General features: G+C 35.8%; 2 protein-coding genes across 3 annotated transcripts in view; one reads left to right on the top strand and one right to left on the bottom strand.

The window, feature by feature from the left end:
* The window catches only part of LOC110104291 (protein ENHANCED DISEASE RESISTANCE 2-like), a 54654-nt gene extending 37735 nt beyond the window's left edge, over positions 1-16919 (bottom strand). Inside the window, exons 1-11 of one of the 2 annotated variants that reach the window (XM_028700792.1) lie at positions 16499-16919; positions 15005-15079; positions 14721-14774; positions 14255-14320; positions 13150-13205; positions 12959-13035; positions 9561-9686; positions 7241-7275; positions 2821-2921; positions 2664-2759; positions 1848-1912 (exon numbers count right to left, since the gene is read on the bottom strand). In XM_028700792.1, coding sequence (XP_028556625.1) covers positions 1848-1912; positions 2664-2759; positions 2821-2921; positions 7241-7275; positions 9561-9686; positions 12959-13035; positions 13150-13205; positions 14255-14320; positions 14721-14774; positions 15005-15079; positions 16499-16714 — 967 coding nt within the window. In that variant the 5' untranslated portion in view covers positions 16715-16919. The remainder of the gene's footprint in view (positions 1-1847; positions 1913-2663; positions 2760-2820; positions 2922-7240; positions 7276-9560; positions 9687-12958; positions 13036-13149; positions 13206-14254; positions 14321-14720; positions 14775-15004; positions 15080-16498) is intronic. The other variant, XM_020833320.2, reaches the window with a different exon arrangement.
* A 6848-nt stretch (positions 16920-23767) lies between these two features.
* LOC110104321 lies at positions 23768-24754 on the top strand. Its single transcript, XM_020833373.2, has one exon. The coding sequence runs from the start codon at positions 23866-23868 to the stop codon at positions 24397-24399; it is 534 nt and encodes a 177-aa protein (XP_020689032.1). The 5' UTR covers positions 23768-23865; the 3' UTR covers positions 24400-24754.
* Positions 24755-25885: the final 1131 nt, after the last annotated feature.

Genomic DNA, 25885 nt, shown 5'->3' on the forward strand with positions numbered 1-25885 from the left:
TGTACCGAGGGAGGTTTGTGCTATCATGGACCTCGATTCATTTTCTCCACCTGCTATAGGAGTTCCATGGGAGAATTGTTGGGGGCTGTTATGGTATGAAAAAGACACATAAGATTAGCAGGAGAATTGTATTAGAAGAGGATGCATAAGAATGTTGAAGAGATGATGCCTAAGTGTGAGGTATGCTAGAGAAACAAGTATGGTTATGGCACCAAGGGGATTACTTCAACCCTTGGCTCTTTCAGACAGAGTGTGAGAGGAGGACATCATGGATTTCATAGATGGGCTACCACGATCTAAGGGGTTTACAATGATTCTAGTGGTGGTTGACAGGTTGAGCAAGTGCACATTTCATTCCCTTACAACACCCCTACACGGCAATTAAAGTAGCAGCAGCATTCATCAGAGAAATGATTAGATTATATAGGATCCCAGATTTGATAGTATCTGACCTAGATAAGGTGTTTCTCAGTCAGTTCTGGAGAGAGTTATTCAAGCTGCAAGGAACGGTTTTAAAGAGAAGCACTGCTTACCACCCTCATACAGACGGGAAAATAGAGGTAGTAAATAGGAGCCTGGAGACTCACCTGCAGTGTTTGCCGTTAGAGACACCTCAACTACGCGCTAAAGGCTAGCATGGGCGGAGATGTGGAGTACTGATACAATACTTCATATCACTAAACTTTCCAGATGACTCCTTTCAAAGTGCTGTACGGAAGAGACCCCCCACACTTGGTGCATTTTGGGCAGAGGAGCACACCAGTCTCTTCAATAGAGCAATACTTGGAAGAAAGAGATAAGGTGTAGAGGAACTAGAGGGTCATCTGTTGAAGGCACGATAGATTATGAAGAATTAGGCGATGAACATTGGAAGGACATCCAATTCGAAGTGGGGCATATGGTGTTCATAAAATTACAACCCTACAAACAGAGGACACTAGCCAACATGAAGAATGAAAAGTTGGCCCCGAGGTATTTTGGCCCTTATAAGATATTGGAGAAGAATGGAGCAATGGCTTATTGCTTGAGGTTACCCTCAACTGCTACCATACATCCAGTGTTTTACGTATCAAAGTTGATGAGAGCTCTTGGGGAGCATGCAGTTAGTTTAGAGTTACCGACGACACTGACTGAGGATTTGGAGGTGGTATTGGAATCACTGGAGCTGAAAAGGGTATGACAAGGAGAAGGGAGATCAAGGAAATGTTGATTAAATGGAAGAGCCTACCCAAATATGATGCCACCTAGGAGCCATATGAGAGGGTGAAGCATTAATTCCCATCTTTTCACCTTGAGGACAAGGTGGATCTTTGGGAGGGAAGTATTGTTAAACCGATCCACCCTGGACTGGTTCACGTGTACACCAGGGGGAACAAGGGTTCCGCCCAGCAGGTGGCGGGATTCTTTGGTGGGGCCTAATAGTCAATTAAGCATTAATTAAGGATGGGTTTGGGAGGGAAAATTCAAAGTAAAGGGTTGCTGAATGATTAGAGAATTTTGTTTTGTTTTAAGTAGATTTTTCTACCTAGGGTTAGGGTTATATTACGTGTTTACTGAATTTGGTTATCTCTTAGGGTCTGTTTGAGCTCTAGCCATCGACTAGGGATTTGGAGAGTCGGATCTTCCTCTCGAATTAAAGATCCATAGTACCTTGTTTGTTTTCTTTCATCTTTTATCAATTATCAAGTTTCTCTAATGTTTTGCCACCAAATTTATCTCAAGTTCTGTTTTATCTTGTTGAAATTCCAAATTTCAGCCATGATTCTTTTAATTTCTGCAAGTATTTCCTATCACAACTTTACTAATATCCATATATTTCACACTTAAAGTAAGAAATGCAAACTTACTATATTCCCCATCTTGCCCACGGAACCACTGCCTGGAGAAGACAAAATCTTTTCTCGAGGAAGACCTATAAACGATTAACCAACAAAGATGGCACAAAAGTCATTAACACAAAAACAGAATAAATAACGTGAGTTTTGAACTATCAACTTGCTTAATACCATGAATATAAGCCATGGCACAAAAAAATAATAACAAATCAACATGAAAAATAATTCAAACTTGGATGAAAAAAACAACCGGACTGCCAATAAAACGTTAAAAGAGGAGAAATAAAGTTCTTCATCTAAGCTATTACGAGAAACACCAAAAATTGCCTCAAGATTAACCTAAAATCATTCTTAATGAGGTTTTTTAAGGAAACCATTTACACGCATTAAAGGCCAAAAATCGAAAGGCCCATCGTACCTGCCACTCATTTAAGCATATTGACCCATATTTTGAAAAGAGTAGTCTACATTATATTAGCAAGAAGAATATCTTGAAATTTTTTATAGAAAATACTTGCCATAATCATACACTCTCCCAACAGATCTTTTACACTCTACGCATATACTTCATGAACCATTGCTTACAGACTATCCACTTGTGAAAACTTTCCAATCAATTGTACAAACTAGTTTACTAAAAGAACCTTTTACAGATTCATACCTGCATTGACAATGCGGCTTCAACAAAAGTGACCAAGCAACTTAGCATAGAAGTAATAATAGGCAAGCAAAATAATAAGCAAAAATGTATGCACAACTTGATTCAACAGATACAATTAGGTTAAATACTAGCTCTGATTAAAATTATACATAATAAGATATTCATACCAAGTTAGATGCTTAGGATCATAGATTCCATAAACAACATCATAATGCCCATCAACTGACTCTAAAAGTTCCAAGTCACCTGTCAACATATCCCACCTGCAAGTAGTTAAGGTTTAAGGAATGAAGACTATACATCAAAGTAACAAGTTCCACCTACTCGTGTCTCTTATGTCTATCAAGGCTGAGAACGACTTCAAAGACCGTATCCACATTTGCATCGATAACACCCACAGATTTAAGAAGGAAATCTTTGCCACTCTACGGATGACAGAAATGTTAGCGTGTAATGGTAAAGCTAGAGCTTTGAATGTATCTAAGCCATTTCTACAATGCATAAAAAGAAGTGAAGAACAGAAGCTCATGCTCTTGCAAAATTAAAACAAAGATTCAAAAAACTCTTTTTACTTTTCTCTCTCATGGATGTCAGTTGTTATTTTATGTTTGTGTTTTTGAGTCACAACCCTAATCCCCCATAAACCCATATCCATTTCTTAACATTCCACATCGACCCACCCATAACCCAATCTCTATTTCATTCTGCGCACCTTTTCAACCATACAACAATCTATTCAACTTCTCCACCTTGAACTCTGAATGTAATCCACTAAATTCTAATATGAGGGGACATGAATATATTAAGTATATATAATGCAGAAAAAATATTAACATGCAAGCACATCAATGCAGTGGTGCCAGGAATAAGCCTGGAGGACGGGGATGGGGAAGAAGGGGTGCGACAAGTGTCCAAAGAGGCAGTTAAAGGTTTCAATGGTAAAATTTCTAGAAGTCCTTAAATTAAACTTCTTAAAAAATAAAAAAGATAATGTATATTTTGGAACAAAAAACAGATAAAGATTAAAAAAATTGGATGGTTCAGGGCATCATAATATAACTAATAAATTAAAACTAGTCTAATTATACCTGCATAAAAGATAACAATTATAAAAATATGTTCAGAAAAGGTGCATCCATTGCAAGAGGTTTCCTGCTAATATAGGCATTGGGAAAGACTTAATATAACAGTCTAACTATTATAATAATGTAGAGCATAGTTTTAAAAACCGGACCAGACTGGCCGGTTAGACCAATTCAACTGTAAACCGGTCGATGGTCAGTCCGAACTAACTTAAGAACCGGCTTTGCACCAAATCGGACTGAACCGGCAAGAACCGCCGGTTCAACCGATGAACAGTTGAACCAGTCTGGTTTTCTAAAACCGGCCGGTTCAACAATTTTTTTCTTTAAACATTTAAACAAATTAATTTAATATTAAACTTAATAAATTAATATAAGCATCATATATTAAAACTCTTAAATGAGTATTAAATACATATGATTAAGAATAGCTCCAAACATTCTCACATGCAGGGGCGGATCCAGCCTTTTTTTAGAGTGGGCAAAATCAATACATTCGTCTGGTTGTGTCGGTGTGTCTACTGTCGTGTGAGTGAAAACTATCAGATTTAGAGCAATAAGCTAAAAAACGACATTAAATTGGAATTTAACTTGCTGTGAGATTTTACGACACATTTTCCGGCACTTGGTAAGATTAAACTCAAATCTTGCTTAAATACTATATCTAAATGGCCCCTTAGTAAATAGATTAGAAAATATGTGCAATCTAAACATTAGATGGAGAAAATTACAAATGAATAATAAATGAAGAGAGATGCAATTTATAATTCTTTGGAAATGATTTTATTTTTTAAAAAGACGGGTTGGAATCCCCTCCCAATCAACTTTCAGATCTACCCACCGAAGTTCGAGTATATATACAAACACGAAGAGCTTATAATATGTAAAAATTGTGCAAGTGTATCTATGTTGAAATGTATTCAAGGCATCGTAAGCATGGAAACCCATGGTTATCACCAAAGAAAATAAGGTAAAGAATTCATCCTCCAAAATGTACCTAACTGCACTAAGGATTTGTTTTGGGGAGCTTTCTCACTGCTTTGTTTTTCAAAACACCATTACATGTTGGGCTACTATTTTCTTAGTACTTTTCAAAATTTTATGAGGTGAAAAGCTGCTTTTTATAACCAAATCTATTAATATGAAGTAGTCGTAAGAATTATGTTGTCTAACTTTAAAAAAAAAAACTAAATATTTAAAACACTCATAGAAGCCTTCAAAAATGTTATTTGTTTAACCTAAATCAATATAAAAATGGAAGCTCATATAAAGGCCAGATGGAACTTGGTAAAATCATAAAGTCAAAATTTAAACCATGCTCACACCAAGTTAATTCAAATAGAAGATTCATGATTAGAGTGCTAGGAGAAAAAAAAGGCAGTTGAAGCATGTTAGGCTACAAAAATATGCATAAAATACAATAAAAAGGTTAAAAGAAGATCAATGAAAATTCTTGAAAAGAGTTTATTGAAAGTTGATTCACCCTAATTACATAAGCTAAACCTAATCATGAAGCTCCAACATCACTGCAAACCTATTTTTAGAGGTCTGGACAAGTTGCATGATTGCATCATGTTCCCTTGTCAAGAAATTAACAGTTGTTCACAAGATCCACGATGGTAATTGGAATATATGCCAGTCATGCTATTGCCCCGTCTAGCTAGTTCACAAAAGTTAGAAAAAAAGTGGCCCCCATATAAACAATGGAATAGCCATAAAATTGCAAGACAGCATAACTAAAAACAAGAAGGCACTATTAAGTGATTGCAGCATATACTTGATTAAAAATGTTTGAGTTTGAATAAAACTGCTTAAACATAACAGCACATTTAGTGCCCGAAGCATATGAGCAACTGGCAAAGCCAAGCTGAGCTTGCATGTTGGAAAAGATGCATGAAGAATCTTCCTGATTGTTTTTGGCTAAAGCATGGCATATGTGAGTTATGTAGCAATCCAAGTTTACTAGGTCTATTGTAGTTAATGCCAAAAATTTTAACTCAACAAACTTTATCAAGACATCATCCAGAAAACAATTAAAATTTTACAGCTCAATCTGATTCTTATAGAGAATAAAGCTTGAGATAAGCTAGCCAATCTAAGCAAAACAAAAAATCTACCATTAAAAAAAAGGATTGCAACAGGTATACTTTGAACAAATTACACTTCTGATTGCAAGTTTACTTTCATCAATGAATTAGTCAAACACCTGATTTCCGTAGAGGGGGGAGGGAGGAGGCAAGATGAATAAAGAGAGGAGAGAGAGGGGAGAGGGAGAGAGAAGAGAGAGAATTCAATGTAGCAAATGTAATACCTGATATTGAGTAAACCTGGAGGAATATCCAAAGAACCCAAAACGATCCAAATACAGAAGGGTTACAATGGGAGGAACATCATGAAATAAAAAGGTTTTCAGAAAATCATCTTAAATTTGGATAGTATTATCATCATATTTAAATATTTAACCAATGAGAAACTTTCCTTCAGTATTATATGGCATAAGACAGCAAAAGAAGGCACAGGTAGGGAGTCCACTCCTGCTAAAGATTATCAATTGAAAGCCAGTACCCACTTAGCCAGTGCAAGAACTATTGGTCAATGAAACGGTTGCATGCGTGGCCATTTGCAAACCTTGAAGTTTAGCTGGCAATTAGAAGCAGTGTCAAGCAACCAGTGCAAGCACATGCAAAAATGGTGCAAGTACCGTACCCTCCAAAACTAAAAAGGATCCAGAATTAAGAGAGAATTTGTGATGAATGTTCTGAAGAACTGAGGCCAAACAATGGCAGTTATGAGCCAAAAGGAAGATCATAAGAAATTGAGATAAAACTAGTGAAGGAACTAATAATTTTAAATTAATGAAAAAATTTTAAGCAAACCCATCGGACAATTAAGATGAAAGGAAAAGAAACAGAACCAACTTTACAATTACTTGAAAGAATAGGCCTGAATTATTTTGTTAATTTTTTCGATGGTGTTTGGAAATCAGGAGTGAGGAAGTCAATCTTAATTGGGGAAGAGGAGAGAGTGAACGAAAAGAGGAACAAAGAAAATCAGAACCTTGTACTGCATGTTGAGTAGTTTTGTAGCCAAGGAGCGCTGAAAATGTGCTAATGGAAGTGGACAAAAGGATCAATGAGAAACCTATAGTATGCCAATTATAATGAGTAGAAGAAAGGTTTCATTTGAAGAGGACCAGCAATCAAAAGATGAAGAGAAAGAATGTGAAAAAACTAGGAAGTAGAGAAGACCCTAATTCTCTAAGGATGCATTTGACCTCGTGCATAAATTAAAGACATTCTTAGGCAGAAATAGAATAAGGAAAAAACCTCTTGAATGATTCTGGAGGTGCCATAGGCCTGAATGTATGTATTGTTGAGGGTCAAAGACTAAAGAACCAGAAATAATTTTACAGTATCATTATAAATGTTACAATCGTGATATAGGATTATTTAGTAACTAAAGAAGCACTTCAACAAAGACGTTTTTGCTTCATTTATCATTTCATCCCTGATCTAAAGCCCAGAAGTAAAATTCTCTGAAAAATATGACAAGATAAGAAGGTGGATTGCCTTGATTATAAGGAATCTCAAAAGTCAGTTGAACAGATAATAATGCAATGAAATAAACTAGGATGACCAAAATTCAGTAAGAACAGAAACTACCTTCAAAGAAGTAGCTTCCTCAAATATTCTGATACCTACAAAAAAGATGAAGAATTATGAGGATAAGAAACATTGTAAAATTGTTTCACAAAAAGCTCTTAGAAAATAGAAGTCATGGAGATGATTTATAATGGGAAGTCTAACCATAAGTGCTTCAATGCAAACACGTTAAATAATCACTGTTTTAATTTAGAAATGCATACCCCAATTTTTTACATTGAACTCTTTGCCAATTGAAGAGCAAACTATGGCACATTCAGGTGTTGTTGGTTTACTGTAGGATTGTAAAATATAACTTTTCGTGGGGCTGCTGATAATTCTGTTGCTTGGACATGGAGAAGTGAAGGTAATAGTATATTTAAGGATATTGATAATATATTATTCCAAAATTTTAAGAGGTAAAAATCTCAAAATTAATATAAAGCATTTTTTGCACATCTCAAATTTATAAATAATATTTTAATAAAATCCTCTAAATTGTACCGATCATTTTGTTATATATACATATCTATAAGAAATTTCGAGCATATAAGCTTATATGAATTAGCTTAGCTTCAATTATTTTTTTCCTAAGTTAAATCTTAAGAACATTGTTCATTTGGATTGTACTCCGGCAAATCCAATTTTATTTCCACTTACCCTTGATGAGGAGTTGGAGGGCAGTAATGAGGAGTTTGCTAAGGGTATATTAGGAAGAATGGGAAGAAAGAAAGTTTTATTATAAATTTCTATCGGATTTACTGATTTGCCCCCAACAGCAATACGGTTCATTAATAAACCCTTCCCATGCACTGGAACAGATAGGAAGTTGCAGGATAACTAAAAAAAGGAAAAAGAAATAGGGGAAAAGCTGGAATTTCGAGGCAAAAATCCTATTTTTGGTGGTTTCTTTGATTACGAATCGGAGTTGAGGAATTTGATATTTATATGAGGCATTATCTTGAGATAAAAATATTATTTTGAGGTTAACTTAAAATTTAAGTGAGTTGGAAGTTAGAACTTAATGTGCAAAATACCTACTCTTTAGCTTGTCTACCGATGATAGAGGCTTTGAGGTGTCGGTAACGAAATAGTATATTCAGGGATTGATCGTTGACATCCTCAATAAGGTAAGATATGCAACTTTATATCATAAATCAAATTTTCTTCCCATAATTGAGTCTAATTCGATTTTTTTGATCGGTATACAAGTTAATTTTATTGATGTACTTTCTATGGAAATATAAAATATGTTAGCAACTTTCAAGCCTAAAAATGTATGTATACAATGTTATAAGAAGGGAAAAGTGATGTACACATCCAGATACTCAAAATATCAAACCAACTAAAATTAGCTTCAGAAAGATCATATACAAGAATAGATAGGCCATGTGATAACATGTGCCAGTGAGGAGACAAAGGTCTGATCATTTGAAGGCAAAAAGGTCCTCTAGCTAGAATGTGTAAGTTGACCTGTACATGTAAGGGTAACAAAGGTGGACCCTTAAAGAGGCAAAAGGAAAAAGAAACGCATACAATGTACGTAACCAATAAAAAAACTCATAGATGATTAATTAACATAATGCAAATTGTACACACTTTTTCTAAAATATTATTGATGCTTGAAGCTTAATCGTTCTGTTTAAAGTTCTGTTTCCTGACTAGATATGTAGGTTACGGGAGAATCAAACGTTATCCAAGTATTTTAATATTTAAAGCTTTCAGGTAACACATTTTGATTATTTGATATTTGAATTATGCAAGTTGCTAACTTGCAAAGCGGTTTAGTTCATACCATATTAAGTCTAATGTCATTTCAGGTAAACGAAATAACAAGGTAGAACTAAAATAAGGGTCATTTTTTTATATGTTAGATGAATAGTTTTGTTGTAAGATAGAGTCCTGGCATATCTGTCCATTATGGCTTATATATAAAAATTTTGATTATAACGAAGAATCATAAATTGTTTTAGCAGCTCTGTACAAAAATGGATGATTATTGATTGCAATTGCTTCCGTCTAGGAGAAGTTATAACTTGCTCAGTTGAATGATCAATATTTTATACCTCAAACGGGTTAGAAGTAATAGAATGTAATGCGTTAGTGCTGTATTTCTCTGCTCCTCTCATGTTAACCTAAAGGGGTCATCGCTGGGTGTGACAAATAACCCCATGCCCTTTGCTTTGAATTCAATAGTCACAAACACGACCACTTCAACGTTTCATCTAGGGGAGAAAGGATCCCAAGCTCTGTTTCATGCCACCTTATCCTAACAATTCACAAACGTGTGCTATATGGAAGCAACTTAATACTGGCTACTAAGTACAGAAAAATCAATTACCATTTATAGTACGAATGCATCTCCACTCATGTGCTTCCATGGCATCTCCTACTTCACCTTCAAGATATCTATCTGTCTTCAAACGACTCCCCAGTTCAGAAGTCTTCTGAAGAAGCATTTCTGGGCCTGTAATACTAAAGTTAGGTGAACCACATTTATTTTGTAATCTATAATAGGTATATAAAAGGCATGCCATTGCCTCCAAGACAATTATATACGTCAAAATGAAATGAGCATTATTGAATCCTGGAAAGCAAGAACCAGTATATTAGAATGCATAATCACAAAAGCTCTTAGGAATGCACTAGGGTCATAGTAGTTTTCCCAAGTAAAAATCTTTTACAACAAAAAAAGAAAAACAAAAACAAAAAACTGGCAATACTATTGTGCCAACAAGAAAGCTATGCCAACTGTGCTGCTGCTGTGAACTGTGAAGTTTACAATTTCCAGGAAAAAGGGTTATTAGGTGTGGTTAGGGGTGTAAGTGAGTCAAGCCAACTCGCGAGCCAGCTCAAGCTCGACTCGTTTATAGGCTTGCGATCCGAGCTTATCGAGCTCACGAGTCGAGCTCGAGCTCGAGTTCGAGCTCGCTTTCCGACTGACAATCTGAGCTTGATAATGCTAAAACTCGACTCGTTTGCACCCTGAGGTGCGGGTGCTTAAAGGAAAACAATGCTCCGTCAACAAAAACTAACACAAATAGAGAGTCCATAGTGCCATCATCCCAGAAGCAGCCCCAATGAAGGTTTTAAAGAAGGGTCTTTTATAGTTTTCTAATATGCATTTCTATTCAATAATGTTATTGTTAGACTGGTCCAGAACCAGCCGGCCCAAAGGGAGCAGCTGGTCTATACAAGGCGGAGGCTTCCGCCTCCTCTGCTTGGTCCGCCTAATTGGGCGAGGCCACTATCCCAGTTGATTAAAAATTCAAACGAAGTGGGGAGACTAGGGTTTGCGAGGGAAAATATATTAGGAAACCTTTTGTATTAAAGGGGATGAGGGGGATTAGGAGTTTTTCATGTTTTAATTGATTTGAATTAGGGTTTCTTGGAGGCTTGGACTCTTGACAATTTGTCTAGAGATTTGGGAGAGACGATCCTCCTCTCGAATTAAGGATCTCTTGTATCTTTGTTTTGTTCTTGTTTCCCTTTGATTATTATAAGATTTGTTATCGTTGGTTTGTTCTTCCACCACGTTTCTTTCGTTTTCTCGCAGTTTTACTAATTATTGATTCGGTTTGCTTGCGAACTCAAGTAAATCCAATAGGACTACTTGCGAACTCAAGTATTTCCTATCAGTTATATTTTAGTGCAAATTTTTTTCTTGCTTCATTCCATTAAACAGATTATGAATTTATATTTTTTCTGACCAACCATGTAGATATTCAAAATGGAAGACTATGAGAGCAGAAAGATACTCCTATGTAAAAATACAACAAGTGATGCCTAGACTACTGTCAATAGAAAGAAATTTTGGGTCCTGTTGTGCCCTTGAGGAAAAGAAACTTTAGTTTTAGCTTTAACTGGCATTTTTTATGCCCTGGAAGCTAGCTGCTAAATCTTTTGTTCCGTCTTAAATTCATACAGCTTTTTTATCCGCTTTATTACTGATAATTTCATTTAACTTACTACACCAAAATACTTATAAAATGAATTCACTTCATTCCTCCGCACCCCCCCCCAAAAAAAAAATAAAACCTCATTTACCACCTATTCTGCAGATTATGATATCCCTCGAGCACTCAACAGGAACCAAAAAAAGATTTTGCATTAGATAAGCTATTTTTTCATTCTAATAAGCTTAGGACCTTTGGGTATCATTCTTGTTTTTTTATTTTTTGTTTTTATTTTATTTTGTCAATATTTTGATAAGAAATCATATTCATTTGATAACTTAAAATGTATTTTTTATTTTATTGTACATAGAGTCAGCTGACGAATGCGGTGGTGGAGGCGGTAGTCAGCAATTGTGACTATGGTAGTGGCAACCGACAGCGGCAATGGTGATGGTCTTTGGCAATGACTATTTTTAAAAACACTAAAAAGTAATCAAAGCTGTTTTGAGTATTTTCAACAACTACTGATTTGTTTTTAAGAACAAAAGAATAAAACTAACAAACAAGCTGAAAAGTAAACTAAACCATATAAATTAGTCAAACACTAGGAAATTAAATTAATAGAGAAAACATAATAACTTCATAGGAATAACATCATATGCTTGTCGAAAAAAATGGTTAAACTTGAAAGTACAAAATAAAATAAAATAAAATAAAAACTTGCTCAAGTCAATTTTTATTAACATTTCCGCTAAATGTAAACACTCAAATTTCCATCATTGTCAACATAAGATAATGCTCATGCTTATTCTCTCTCTCAAAATCTCTTAACCACTTTCACTTCAACTATTACAACAACTACAAATACAATAAAACTAATATCCCTATGTTGCTAATCTATTTTTTCATATGATATTTCTACAACTACGTTTATTTAAAGATGTGAAAATATTTTTTTCTAGTATAACAAAATTATTTTATTCATTTTTTTTAGATTGGGTACATCAAAGCATGCATTCAACAATTACTAATCATATATCATTACTATTTTTTAATTTAGGTTCACATAAGAATTAATTACATGTTTGAATGGCAATTTGAAACATTCATAATTCTCATTTGAACATATTATTAAGACATATTATTTGGAATAAACATATTACATCCAAATTATAAAAGTACAATCAACTTAATTTTTAAAATAAAAATGACCACTTGCACGTATGGCATATTCTTTTTAACTGATAACTAAATAATAGTCAAGAATCATTTCCATGAAATATATCAACGATGCATCTAAAGACATACTTTGATGATGAATCAGTACCATTTAATCAGTTGCATCAAAAGGAAAGGAGATATGACATATGAGAAATCAAGATTATTGAGGACAGAACATCACAGATGACACATAAAACTAGTCTACTCCATCAAAGATTCTCCATAATTGCCGCTCCTTCGCAGCATTGGCTATCTTGCAAGCCTCAATGCTTGCCTGTTTGAGGTACAAGCCTGATATTTAGGGGTGAAAGAATGCAACCAGGCCAATAGTTTTGGCATGCCTCACCCAATTCTGGCAAGAAAAGATGGATTGCATCTTAATATGTCCTGACTAAGTTGTGAATTTAATACAAAGAACTCATCACTTATAATACTAAAATATGATATAATTATTTCCAGTTTTGATCAACCAGTCATGCCACACAAATGCATTAAATATGCACAATGCGTAAGATCATAAGGACCATGAACAAGTAAAGAAAAAAAATGTTTATTATAAAAAAAAAATATATCAGCACTCAATGAATTTTCCTAACATCAGCAGTAAGAGTTGTCAACTTGCCTTTTCCTATTCTTATGAGCCTTTTCAAATCACGTGCATATCGCCTCATTCGGGGTCGATGACCTTCAAAATTGAGCCTTTCACACCAAGACTAATGAGGTTAGAATAACTGATGGAAGGATTGATAATACATTACATAAGGTTGCTTAAATCATGTCCCTATGAGCACTTAAATATAAGAGTAAGCATACTCGCTGTCAGCCGACAGTTTATGCCAGTTTGATGCATTTAGAATGTCATTTGCTGCCTGTACATGTGAAAACTTAGTTAGAATGGAATTTGAAAAAGAAGAAAATAACAAAAGAGTGATAGTACATAAATGATTGCCACATAGAAAATGGAAAAATACACTGCATTTCTCAAATAAATCTACTCCATTTTTACTTCGAGCCAAATAAAAAATAATAATCTCATGCATTACTTTCACACTCATCCAAATAACTTCAAATAGTTTAAATGCACTACATTATTTTTACGCTACATTCCTTTTACTCTACATTATTTTTTTAGCAAACCAAATATCCCCTTAGACACACCATTACAAACTATAAAGGAACTTAGGACACCCATTTATTTTATAACCCTATTAACACCTCCTTGAGCTCACTGTCACCTAGAAATAGTGGCGTAAACGAGTCAAGTCGAGCTCAAGTCACCTTGGGCTTAAGCGTTAGTATGATTAATAAATTGAGTTCGAGCTCGAGCAAGCCTTATTCTACAAGTTCTAGCTGAGAGTAAATAATCATGAGTTAAGTAATTATTATAATAACATGATAAAAAGAATGAGAAATTAAAAATAATAATGATAAATAATAACTTACTATAAAAAATGAGATATAATTTTTAAACATTTTTTATAATGTTGTATTTAAAACCCTAAATGTTAATATATTTTGAGTACATTTTATATTAACATTTTTAAATAAGATGACCCGTAAGCTAACAAGCGATTCAAGGATGGCTCAAGCTTGGCTCACAAGCCATGTATTGAGCCAAGCTCGAGCCAGCTCACAAGTCGGCTTAACTCACTTACACTCCTACTTAGAAACTCTTCATCCAAGCTGATGGATTACAGCGATGGACCATAATTCCATGCGGCATTGTGTTCGTAACATGATCTTGGAACATTTTCAAATTGCTAAACATCATTAGAGTACCTATTTGTTATGTTGACTTGATAATCATCAATAAGAGTATTTTTCAAATGTGAGCAATTGCATACAAGATTAGTAATTTAGTTAAATTGTAAAATAAAATGATTCTAATTTATATATATATGAAAAAGATATTACATACAAGTTGTTTAGCCTGATCAAAAGCCTCCATCCATTTCCGTGCCTCTCCAGCAGTAGCACAAGCAATCTGATAGCATCTTAAAGAATCAATCTAGAACAGTTTAAGAAGATGCAGAAGAAAAATGTATAACAATAGCATTCACCATGATACAACTCCAATGTTTCATCTAGAACTACATTGTTTGACTTCAAATATACAAAATGAACATTTGGAGCAGAGTAAGAAAATCGAAAGTTTTTGGCAGCAATGACTGGTTTGAATATGAGCTCTAGCAAAGTAAAATATTTGTTTCGATAAAATGGTATCACTAAATAAAGAAAGGGAAAAAAAAAAGAGTTTCAGTGCACAATCACAGAAAGGAAACCATATAAGATTTAGCAAAAGATTTCAGAAGAAACATCAATCATATTCGACAGTATAATTTTCTATATATGCCAATATAAAGGTTAAAATAGGAATTACATACTTCTCCTTTTTTTGTCTCATCCAAACGATTATAAAACCTGATGGCATAAAATTCCTGCAAAAGCAGCTTTGGCTTTAGATTCTCTTGAGGCAGCATATCCATAAGAAGGCAAAGTTTCATAATACTTTAAATAAGGTAAACAGAAAGTTGGCCAATAAAACTTGAATGATACTAAAAATTTCAATCAAATGGAACAGAAAATCATTCATTTAGAACTAATATATCTTAATAAGTAAACAAATCACTCCTTCTGCCAATAAAAATCATCTATCACAAGAACTTACCCCAGAATTGATCTCCTTACGACCAAGTTCCTCGACCATGAGTGAATGGCTAACAAAGCCTTTTCTGATGGGTCTCTGCGATATTAGCAGATAAAATATTTAAAAAAAAAAAAATCTGTAAAGTTTGAATTTTAAACAAATGACAGACGCTTAAGAAAACTTTGAGACAGTGATAATCTTAACAAAAAAACATACTGCTGAGGTAAACTATAGTAAAGAACGACAATGACCACACTACCTAAGAGGCAAGATTAACAGAACATTTAGGTAGAAAAGCCAAAGCTTAGGAGTTGATGGGATGATTTTTGCTATAGTTATAAACCCTGCAAACAACATGGCAGCATATTGAAAACCAATATTCCAGCATTCCAGTCTTACAAATGAAGCTAATTCATAAATCATTGACAGTGCAAATGGAAAACTGTGTTAATTTAAAAAAGTTATTGTGTATAAAGAACGCAGAAAGAAGCATTATGAACAACAAAATTATATTGTTAATTTAGTTGGGGACCATTGAGGGATCAATGGAATCGTTTCAAAAAAAAAAAGCATGGATGTTGTTATGGTATTGTTGTAGACATGAAAATAGCCAAGTATAGTGGTATAATTAATATTTGTAATATGTGATCATGAATTCTATGATCTTATGTTGATTAGTTTGCCTAGTTTTTATGCATCTCACCAATGAACTTAAACATGTAACAATAATAGCTGGGATCTTACTCCTACCTGAAAAACCAAGAAGTATAAAGATTATATGAAAGCCTACATTGCTTGTAACAGCTAATAAGGTTTACCGCCATAAAATTTTTGAGAGAAAATAGCATGATATCTACCACAATCATTCAGTATATATTAGTAGTTCTGGATTTGATCTTCGCAAGGCGATACCATGTTTTTCCTCTTTTATCCTTTAGTGAAAATTCCAATCTAAATGTTTCATTCTTAAAAAACAAAAATCCATACTTTGAACAATTGATATATTGTTCAGCTGCCATTCAGTTGGTGTTATCTAGAATTGCTTGAGATATAAAGCAAAGGTATCTCCTTATCTCAAAGGATTGTATTACAAACCCCTAATAAGCACAAAAAATATTGTCAAATATTACCACATATTGCTCTTAACGTGCTTTAAAAAAACAGAAACAGCGCATCATCTTATAAAATCATAATCCCATTCCAATCAATCATTCACCATTCATGCCCTCCCTATAAATTATAAACTTTGAATTGCAGCATAAATCCGTAGCATTTGCTTAAATTACTAGTCTACAAAAATCTCAGATAAGAAGTTTACAGTTCAGATATGTCCCTCATTTATATAATCATGTCAACCATGGCATTACCAAATTGCCTCATTAGTTTAACAGTACATACTACGGTGGACAAGCAGTGCCGCTAAAAGTACTAATGCCCGAAAAGCTCGAGAACGAAACCTAAATCACTGAAAAAGAAGCAAGATTTCGAAAATCTGAAGAAAATGGGGTTACTGACAGTGCCAGGGTCATCGTGTGGATCCCTCTTGTACATGACGACCCAGTTGCCCCTGAGGCATAGGAAGCGGAGATGGAAGTACTCGTGGCCGATGGAGTTTACTCCCAAGTGATAAACCCAGCCGGAATACTGGAGTTCCCGGTCACTAGGGGATGCGGCGGCGGCGGCGGCGTCTTTCGAGACATGGTCGTCAGAAGCTTGGGAACCAGAAGACATGCCGTGAATAATCCAGGAGAGAGTAGATCGGTAAGGTCTCTCCTTTCTTGCCTCTCTGCAGATCTCAAGGGCGAGCTGAGGTGTTGCCGATACGCGTGTAAAATTCCCTTGCTAATATTAACAATTTAGCTGTAAACGAAGAACCAAGTGTGAGCGTGAGGTGACTTTCAAAAATCATAGATATGCGAACGTGACGGCAAGTGACCAGCTAGTTTCTCATGTTCAATGCCGTTGATCCTGCTTCTAAATGCTGATCTGGTTTTTGTCAAAATTATGTGACTTGATAAATCACCAAAAATAATATTGATCGTGTACAAATCTCGAGACATATTTAAATTAGAAACTTCCAAATTAAAATTCGAGCCATCTGAACTCCAATTTCAGCAAACTTTTAGTTAAAGTGAATGTCTCGAAGAGACGAACCTAACAACATCAAAATTGGTCCAATCCAAGCCCAAATGAGTCCAAATTGGGGGCCTCGAAACATATTTGGATAGTTCAAAGCATAAAATGGATGGCCAAATGATATCTATATATGACGTGCTTATAGTTTAATCGAGCAGCTCGGCGAGAAAAATTCAACGAGCCCAAGATCGTTGAATTTCGACATCATCAAGGCACTTAAACATTTGAAAAATGCTCTATTATTGGGGAACCAATATAGGTTGTCCGATGGAGCACTCTTAATCTGCCTCAGATGTTCTCCATATTTACAGGTCATGTCATTCTCAAAAATCTATAAATAAATCCTCACTCTCTACATTTGACTATAGACTGGAGAGAGCTTTGAGCCTCCAATAGCTCCAGCACCACCGCCGGCAAACTTTCGTCGACCGCCATCGGACCAACGACTACCCGCCTACCATCGTCGGACTTCCACCTGACCATCATCAGACTACCGCCCGGCCGCCAACCACTGCCGAACTACTACCCGGCCGTCAACCGTTGTCGGACTTCCACCTGACCAACGCTAGACTTCCACCCGGCTGCCTACAGCCACCAAATTTCCACTCGACCACTGATCACCATCGGTTTTCTCCATACCAACGTTGGACCATCACCGCCCTGCCATCTTTTGATGCGCTTTTGCTGCGTATTCACTGGTATCAATCTTGTACCAAGTTCTTCACTTTTCAAAACTTATGTTACATAGTTTTAAAATTTCTGAGTTACTTGCGCTCTTCATCTCGTTTTGATCGTGCTTTAAGTGAGCTTTTGTTGCGCTTTCATGGTATCAACTCTTTATCGACTTCTTTAGTTTTCAAAATTATGTTGCATAATTTTTAAATTTATGGGTTGTTTTCGTTCATTTTCGTCTCTTTTTTTATGTGATTTTTCTGCTCTTTTATTGATGCATGTTTTTTGGGCTTTTACTGTACTTCTATTGTGCTTTTGATTGCTACTAAGTGTTAGTTGCGCTATTATTATGCTTTCACTGTGCTTTTGTTGTTGCATGTTTACTATGTTTTTGCTGGTGTGTGGATACTGCGCTTATGTTACACTTTTACTATTGCTTTTACTGCAATTATACTACGATATCAGTGCACTTTTACTACATATTTACTTCTATTTTACTGTGCTTTTACTTTATTTTTCTTTGTATTCACAAAGTTTTTTTTTTTGTATTGCCTGTAGATGGCTCCATATGTTTGGCCTATTACATATTGTTGTTATGTTTCAACTTTTCAAACTATTTGTGACTCCTTTGTCGAAGTAATGCACAAGGATTTTTTGAAGACTTTAAACATCTATTAATTTTTGAAGTTCTCACCATTCCAACAAAATATTCCTCTAATATATAAGCTGATGAAATTCTAGGATATCTCTCAGCAAGGTTTCATCATTAAGGGTTATTTGTTGAAATTCACATCTAATGAAATGGCTCTGCTCACAAGTTTGTCAAAGAGAGGTATTGAGATCATAGGGCAGAGCAAGCCCCTTACAAGAGTCTTATCAACTGATATTAAGAGTGGAATAATAGAAATAAACATATCAATTGACCAATCAATTACGTTAAAGACATTTATAATTTTTTTTTTATTTTGAATTTATTTTTTCTCCTCAATAAATTAAAAATTCCAATAAGGTTCCTATCAAAATTGCCACCAGATTTACTATAAAGAAGCCACTTGGTTACATAAATAATTTTGTACATATCCTAATTGTGATTGCTAAGAGCATCTGTGTATCATTCTAATTATTAATTCATTAGCTAATATTATATTTGATCATATACATATTTTCTTCTTAGAGCACTTCTCACTAAATGCCTCTAGGTACCTTATATTTAGACCATGGTTCCTTAGATGAGGTAATACATAAGTTTTTTATTATACCAAGAAGTCTAACAATTTATTTGCTACCTTAAAGAAAAGGCAGGTATGCAAAAATATTTATCATAGAGCTCATTTCAACTAATTTCTCTAAGATTGGAGATTTGATAACAATAGAATAATTTATGTGCAAATTTTTGATATTCTTCTGGGAGTTACTCAAGAGGAAGCATAACACATGAATGCTAACATAACTGTCATATAAATCCTCCAAACACAAACTCACTCTCAATATACTCACCAAGTCCTCTCATTGACATCAAAAGAATTCCCCACCCATATCCCTCATTCTCCCAAGCAAGCCTGTGCGAGATTTTACGATTTTCTCTATGGATTTGACCGATATTTAAAGATATGATTGATTCTTTTGAGATTTGATGTATGTACTGATATATTGATATTTATAGATTTTTCTACTGTTTACCGATTCTTATAGTGATGATTTTGGATTTTACTGTTTATGCATTGATTTATGTTTATGTACTGATTTTTGTATCTGCATCGATTCAATGATCATGTGCGAGTGATTGATATTGATTTGACTGATTGACATGCATATTGTTTCCGTACCGTGCTTTGATTTCAGATGTAGGCTTTGGTGACCTGTTGGGCTTTTTGAAGCTCATTATATGTGGTTAATGATTTCAGGTGCAGAACCTCCCACGTGAAGCTTCTTTCAAACACTAGTATAGTTTTTCGTAGTTTTTGGTTCATGTATTGTTTTGTAGCCTGTGTGACTATTATATATATTCTTTTGGACGCTACTTTTGTAAATATGAAATGTCGTAATGTAATTATCATTTATGAGTCTGTATTGATCTGAGCGAAGAAAAAAATAAGAATAAAAAGAAAAGTATGTCGGTGAGTCCTTTCACTATAGATGCCTGGGATGTCGTGTGAGACCTCGTTCCCTTACTATTCCTCTCTAGCTTGGATTTTCCTCCCAGGATCGTCCGAGACGATATTGAGATCGTCCAGGCCGATTGGTACTGTTCAAAATATCGGCCTGAAACAAGTTCTGGGAGTCGTCCAGGACGATCGATTTTGGTCTGATCGTCCCGGGACGATGTGGCGATCGGCCGGGCCGATCCCACTAATGATATGAGGAAATCAGCTCGTTTTGAGGAGAGAGAAAATCATTTTTAAAACAAAATATCTGATTTTAGAGAGAGAAAGAGAAAGGGAAAAAGAGGAAAAGCTGGATTTTGTTTGTCGGTGAGTCCTTTCATTATAGATGCCTGGGATGTCACAGATCAGGCTAACATGACCAACATTTAAAAAATGAAACCCGACCGGTCGGTTCAACCAGTTCAACCGTGAACTGGTACGGTGGCCGATACGAGCAGCTGAAGAAATCGAATGGATATTGAACCGGCAAAGAATCGCTTAAGAACTCGGTTGAACTGGATAACCATCAGACCTGATAGTTTTAAAAGAACCGGCCGCTTGTTAAAATCGCAAATTTTAGCCGCCCATCAAAAATTGAATAACATAGATTTATTAGGGAATCAATTACCTCAAGTGCTCAACCGTCTGCCCTACGCTACTTATGCATTTCTTATCTCTCACACATGGAAGCCCTTTCTTCCTCCTATGTGCTTGGGCCGATTGAAGAGGAGACGAAATCTTTGTGGGCCTGTGCTGGTTCTAGGTCGAGCAAGAGAAATGGAATAGAAGTTCTCTGTATGTGTGTGCGCGCTCAGCTTGGAGCGAAAATCTCCCTTCTTTGATCCTGCTCGCGTGTATTAGAGGATGAGCATTTCTGCGTGCATTTAGGAGGTAAGAGCTGCAGTTAACATATTCATTTCCTTTCATATTTGATTGCTACTATTTCATAAATTGAGAACCACGTTACACTTCGAACCATTGTTATTTCTTTGAGAGAGTTGCCCTTTTTTTCCCCTTCCAGAGTCAACTAAACATAATCTCTCTTTTATAAGTTAAATGGATATGAATTTCTTTCTTCTAAATAATGTGGCTAGAGTTTTTCTCTCTTCTAGGTTAAAGAGCTTCTTTTTTTTTCTCCCCAAAAATCATATTGAGCCCGATCATGATGATATGATCTGAAGTATTACTACTATATGTTAAAAAAAAGACTGAAGTGAAGTTGGCTAGTTATTTTGCTTTCACGAAGAGGCATATTCCTTAATGATTATTGATATATCATCAAAGACTTATTTTGATCGGGCACGAATCTTGAGGTAAAAATAAGTTGGAAGCTTCAAAAATTAAATTTGGGACCATCTAAACTTTGATTTTAGCAAACTTATAGTTGAACTGAATGTATCGAAAATATGAACCCAACGACACCAAATTCAACTCAATTCGAGCCCAAAATAGTTCAAATCAAAGACATGAAGTGCATTTGGAATGTTCAATCCATAATTTGGATTAGCAAACAGTTTCCAAATAAGACATATTTATGGTCGAATCGAGCGGCTCGATGAGACAAATCCAACGAGCCCAAGATCATCAAATTCTAATATCATTAGAGCCTTCAAATACTTAATAAACGGTCAATGATCAAGGGACTCAACATCGACCATCCATTCAAATCACTCCCAACCTACCCCTAATCTTCCTCTTGTTTACTAGTCATCTCACTCTCAAAAATTTATAAATAGTCACCCATTTTACTTAAGAGGGGAACCAAGCAACAAGCAAGAAGAAGAAGATAAGAGAAGGAAGAAAAGGATGAGAAGGAAGAAGCCCCTCCTCGACCACCGCCGGAGTTCCACTCGAACTCCAAGTGATGCCAAAATTCTGTCCGACTTTCAAGTAACGCTAGAGTTCCACCCAAACTCCAAGTTACGCCAGAGTTCCGTCCTGTGATGCCCCAGAATCAAATAGTGAAAGGATTCGTCTGACATTCTGATCGAACTCCATTCCAGTTGCCTTGCTCGGACCTGAAAATTTAAACCACATATAATGAGCTTACAAAGCCCAGCAGGTCACCAAGATATTACATCAAGTGACACTAGAGTTCCACCAGAACTCCAAAGTGAGTCGGAGTTCCGTCCAACCTTTAAGTGATGCTGGAGTTCCGCCGACCTCGAAGTGACGCCGGAGTTCCACCTGACTTCCACGTGACGTTAGAACTCTATCCAACAACCGACGAACACCAGTTTTCTATATGATCACTAACTGATGCCAGCATTCCGATATCCATTTGCAATTGAATTTCAATCCGAGAGTTGATTATTGTAATTTGATCGTCCTAAATATTAAGAACGAGTCAGCTTCTTGTAGCTTAAGCTAACACTAGTGGAATTCTTTCAACTGGGCGTGACATGTGACCCTGTGGTTTTTCCCTTTCTATGTTTTTTCACATAAAAATCATGGTGTTTTATTTCTCTTATGTTTGTGTGCTGGATATTCGTACAACGCAGAGACTAAAAATTCTAACTCTATCGCCGCGTATATTCTAGCCCACAACAATTATATATTGTAATATAAGTGCATAACACTTTACTTCCAGTTTTCAATAGTTGACATCCCATAAATAACTTACATCTTGTATCAGAATATACATCTAATTTATAGAATATCACTTGTTGTGAGGGAGAGACAAGAAGCTTTAGTGTAAAATGTGTATTTATTTAATTCCAATATTTGCTAAGATTAATGTTAGATTATCATATTATTATGTAAATTTTATTAATTCTAATAATATTATTATTTATTACGTAATCCGATTCGACTCCGGTTCGATCGGTCGAACCAGTTGAACCATGAATCTCTTCTTCATCCGGTTTATTGTCTGATCCGATTTTTAAAACATTAAACATGACAAATAAAAAACGAAATTCAATTGAATATCCACATGTCCAATCCATATGCCAAGATTTTATTAGAGTCCGAATGTATAGCTCCGTTTGAACTCCACAACCAAATAATATCTCCTTAATGAAAGTTTAACATAAGCAGCTCAGCTTGATCTATTGGTTGGGATCATATCAATGAGGAGGTCTTCTATTTTAGTCTTAAGTTTGCCAAAATTGTTCTAAATGTAAAATAAATAAATAAAAAAATCTAACGTGACCAAATTTTTCCGATAAGGATTGGAAAAAGGAAATCAGTAACGGCGTCAGTTTTTGCCGTTAACATCGCGTTTAAAAGAATCCATCAAAATAGGGATAATATATTTAATAAATAAAAAATACTTTTTAATTATAAAGAAAATGAAGAGTTGCGTGGACTTGGTCCATGCCGATTACCTTACCCGAGGTGACGACGCGGACCGACTGATCTTTTTTTTATATTAAAAAATTCATGGACCGATTATTCGTTCCTACACGGCAGAAGCGTAACCTAATTGAATCGTGTTGACTGGAGAAGGAAACACGAAGCAGTATTTAGTTGAACAATGAATGGTTCAGATCGTAAAGTTGATTGAAAGGAAGAGATCTGTATTATATCACATTTTCGTACGCTAACTTTGTATATGATCAAAACCCTTCCCCACCGACTTAGGGGAGAACCTACCGTGAAACTTGCGCACCAATAAATTAAAGAACTTTTCGTATTCTTCAAGTGCACAAATTTCAATTACAGATAAATCTCAGCCGTTTAAACTGCGGGACCCACGACAAGTTAGGTAACTAGGGCTGTGACTCACTTGATCGGACGGTTACCACCGAATCTGATGAGGGTGGAAAAAATATTGGATCGGATACCAAATGAGGACCATTTGCCTTTAAAATCCCGCGGCACTGCCATTTCGCATTCTCACACATCAAACGAAAGCTCTTTCTCTCTCTAGCTGTTTAGCTTCTCTTCTTCTTTCTCGGTTGAGTCGTTGCCGGCGCTTCTGTAGCGATGTCCACGGCGGTGCTCCCGCTCCCAAAGGAGGTCGCAGCATATTCATCTCACACTCTTCCTCCATCGAAGAAACCCTCGAAGCGAAAACCGTCCAAGTCTCGGCCCTCCCCTGTCCTGGCCGCGGATAAATCTTCTGGCTGGAAGAGTCCCAACCTATTACGTCATCCGGATTCGCCGATTTTGGCTACGAAGATTATACGGTCCAACGTGCGGAAGTCGGATTCCAAAGATCTTGTCATGGAGGAGGTGAAGATTCTGAAGCGAGGGGAGGCGTTGCGACCGCTTCTCCCTCCACTTTCCTCCGGGGAAGGCATGGAAAGTTTTATTCCGTGCTTGACTGATCGATTGGGACCAGATCCGAAGGTTGTTCCAAAACCCTCCGTGTCGGCCTATGCTGGCCCGGCCTACGTCTCGTCTCCTTCTCCTAGTTCTCTTCCTGTTCCTTTCTTTTTGAACAAAGCTGCTTCAAGATATGATGATATAGCCACTAGAACTATCCTATACCTCCTTCGTCTTGACGCCAGCCTCTGATGTAGATGACAAATCCATTGTTGGATTTCCTCAGTCCGTCGATCTTCCTCTATTTTTTCAAAAGGAAGATGCCGGGTTTGAAGAATCAGGCACTAGATATCTGTGTAGCATGTTTATGGGCGATGGTCTCTGATGGGAGTTTCTTTGCATGCTGTATGTGTCGTCGCTATCACCTGATTGATGGTTACTGTTATTAGTTTGTATTACGTATGGGTTCCAGAAAGATGATTTTCTTGTTTACTAGGTTTTAAATCTGGATTCTAGGTTTGGTTGGTCGTTGTTCATCTAGTTTCATATATGTCGATATATCTATTTATCAGCCAATAAAATGATGTTATGCGTTGTCTATTGTTTATGTCAGTAAGTGATTGTTTTTTTTTTGGGACGGATGGGAGGAATTTCTTCCGTCGAGCCGCAGACCCGATCTCGTCAATAAGGGATTGTTACACTTAGAATTTATTTATTTGGATTCACCATAGCTTGCTTCTTCTGTTGTCTTGAAAATAGCGCCTTCCAGAAGGGAAAATGTTGGCACATGAAGCCTCCTGGCACTGTGGTACATGATTAATTCATTCTTTGATTGATGTTGGCAAGTACGGTTCATTTTTATGTATAATTACCAAATCCTTCCTTCTTCCTTTATATATATTAATTTCTATTGGGAGATTAGGGTTTAGAGATCAATAGTTGTTTAGTAGGTTTATGGTGGATGGTGTCTGTTTAGAGATCAATCAATTGCTCCAGGTGTTGATGCTCCCATCAAGTTGCTGGTTGCAGTTATTTTGTTGGGGTTTTTGATGAATTTCTGAAAGAAAATGCATTCATTTACTAATTTTTACAATCGGATTTTGTGTTTGATAGATTACTTTTCGTGTAGGTTTTTTGTCTTGTACATATAGTCTCGTTTATTCATGCTGATGATTCAATTTGGTGTTAATGCAGTTTCTAACTTTCTATTAAGAAGTCTTAGGGTCTGTTTGGTAGCTCCAAGGATTTGATTTAAATCCAGATTTCGGAAATCTTGAGCAGCTTAAATCCTGAAACTGTTTGGTAACATTCTTGATAAACCCTATTAAACCATGTGTGACTGTTTGGCTATAGAACGGATTTAACAAGCATACTCTTCCGGATTTAACAAGCATACTCTTCCTCTCGAGTCAATGTATTTCATAAACTGACAAAAAATAGAATTTTGGAAATCCAGGATTTAGCGCGAAAAGGCAGAAACTGTTGTTCGCATTTCATACTCATGTTGTGCCAGTAAGTGATGTATTTTGTTACTAACTCATCCTTTTTTCGTTTCTCTAAGGTAAGGTTAGCGATATTAGTCTTCTCAGTAGCACTAGTAAATCTTTCCATGAACATATTTTTCATTTTTGCAAATGTCTTGATAGAATCATTAGGAAGTTAAGTGTACGGTGTACCATTCAAAAGCAAGCGCAAACAACTCTTCGTCTACGACTTTCATTTGCCCAGAGATTTGGTT

This window comes from Dendrobium catenatum, unplaced genomic scaffold, assembly GCF_001605985.2.
Source record: "Dendrobium catenatum unplaced genomic scaffold, ASM160598v2 fragScaff_scaffold_1593, whole genome shotgun sequence".
NCBI classification, from domain to species: domain Eukaryota; kingdom Viridiplantae; phylum Streptophyta; class Magnoliopsida; order Asparagales; family Orchidaceae; genus Dendrobium; species Dendrobium catenatum.

Coding starts and splice junctions, on each gene's coding strand:
- LOC110104321 (XM_020833373.2), top strand. CDS start 23,866: ATGTCCACGGCGGTGCTCCCGCTCCCAAAGGAGGTCGCAGCATATTCA.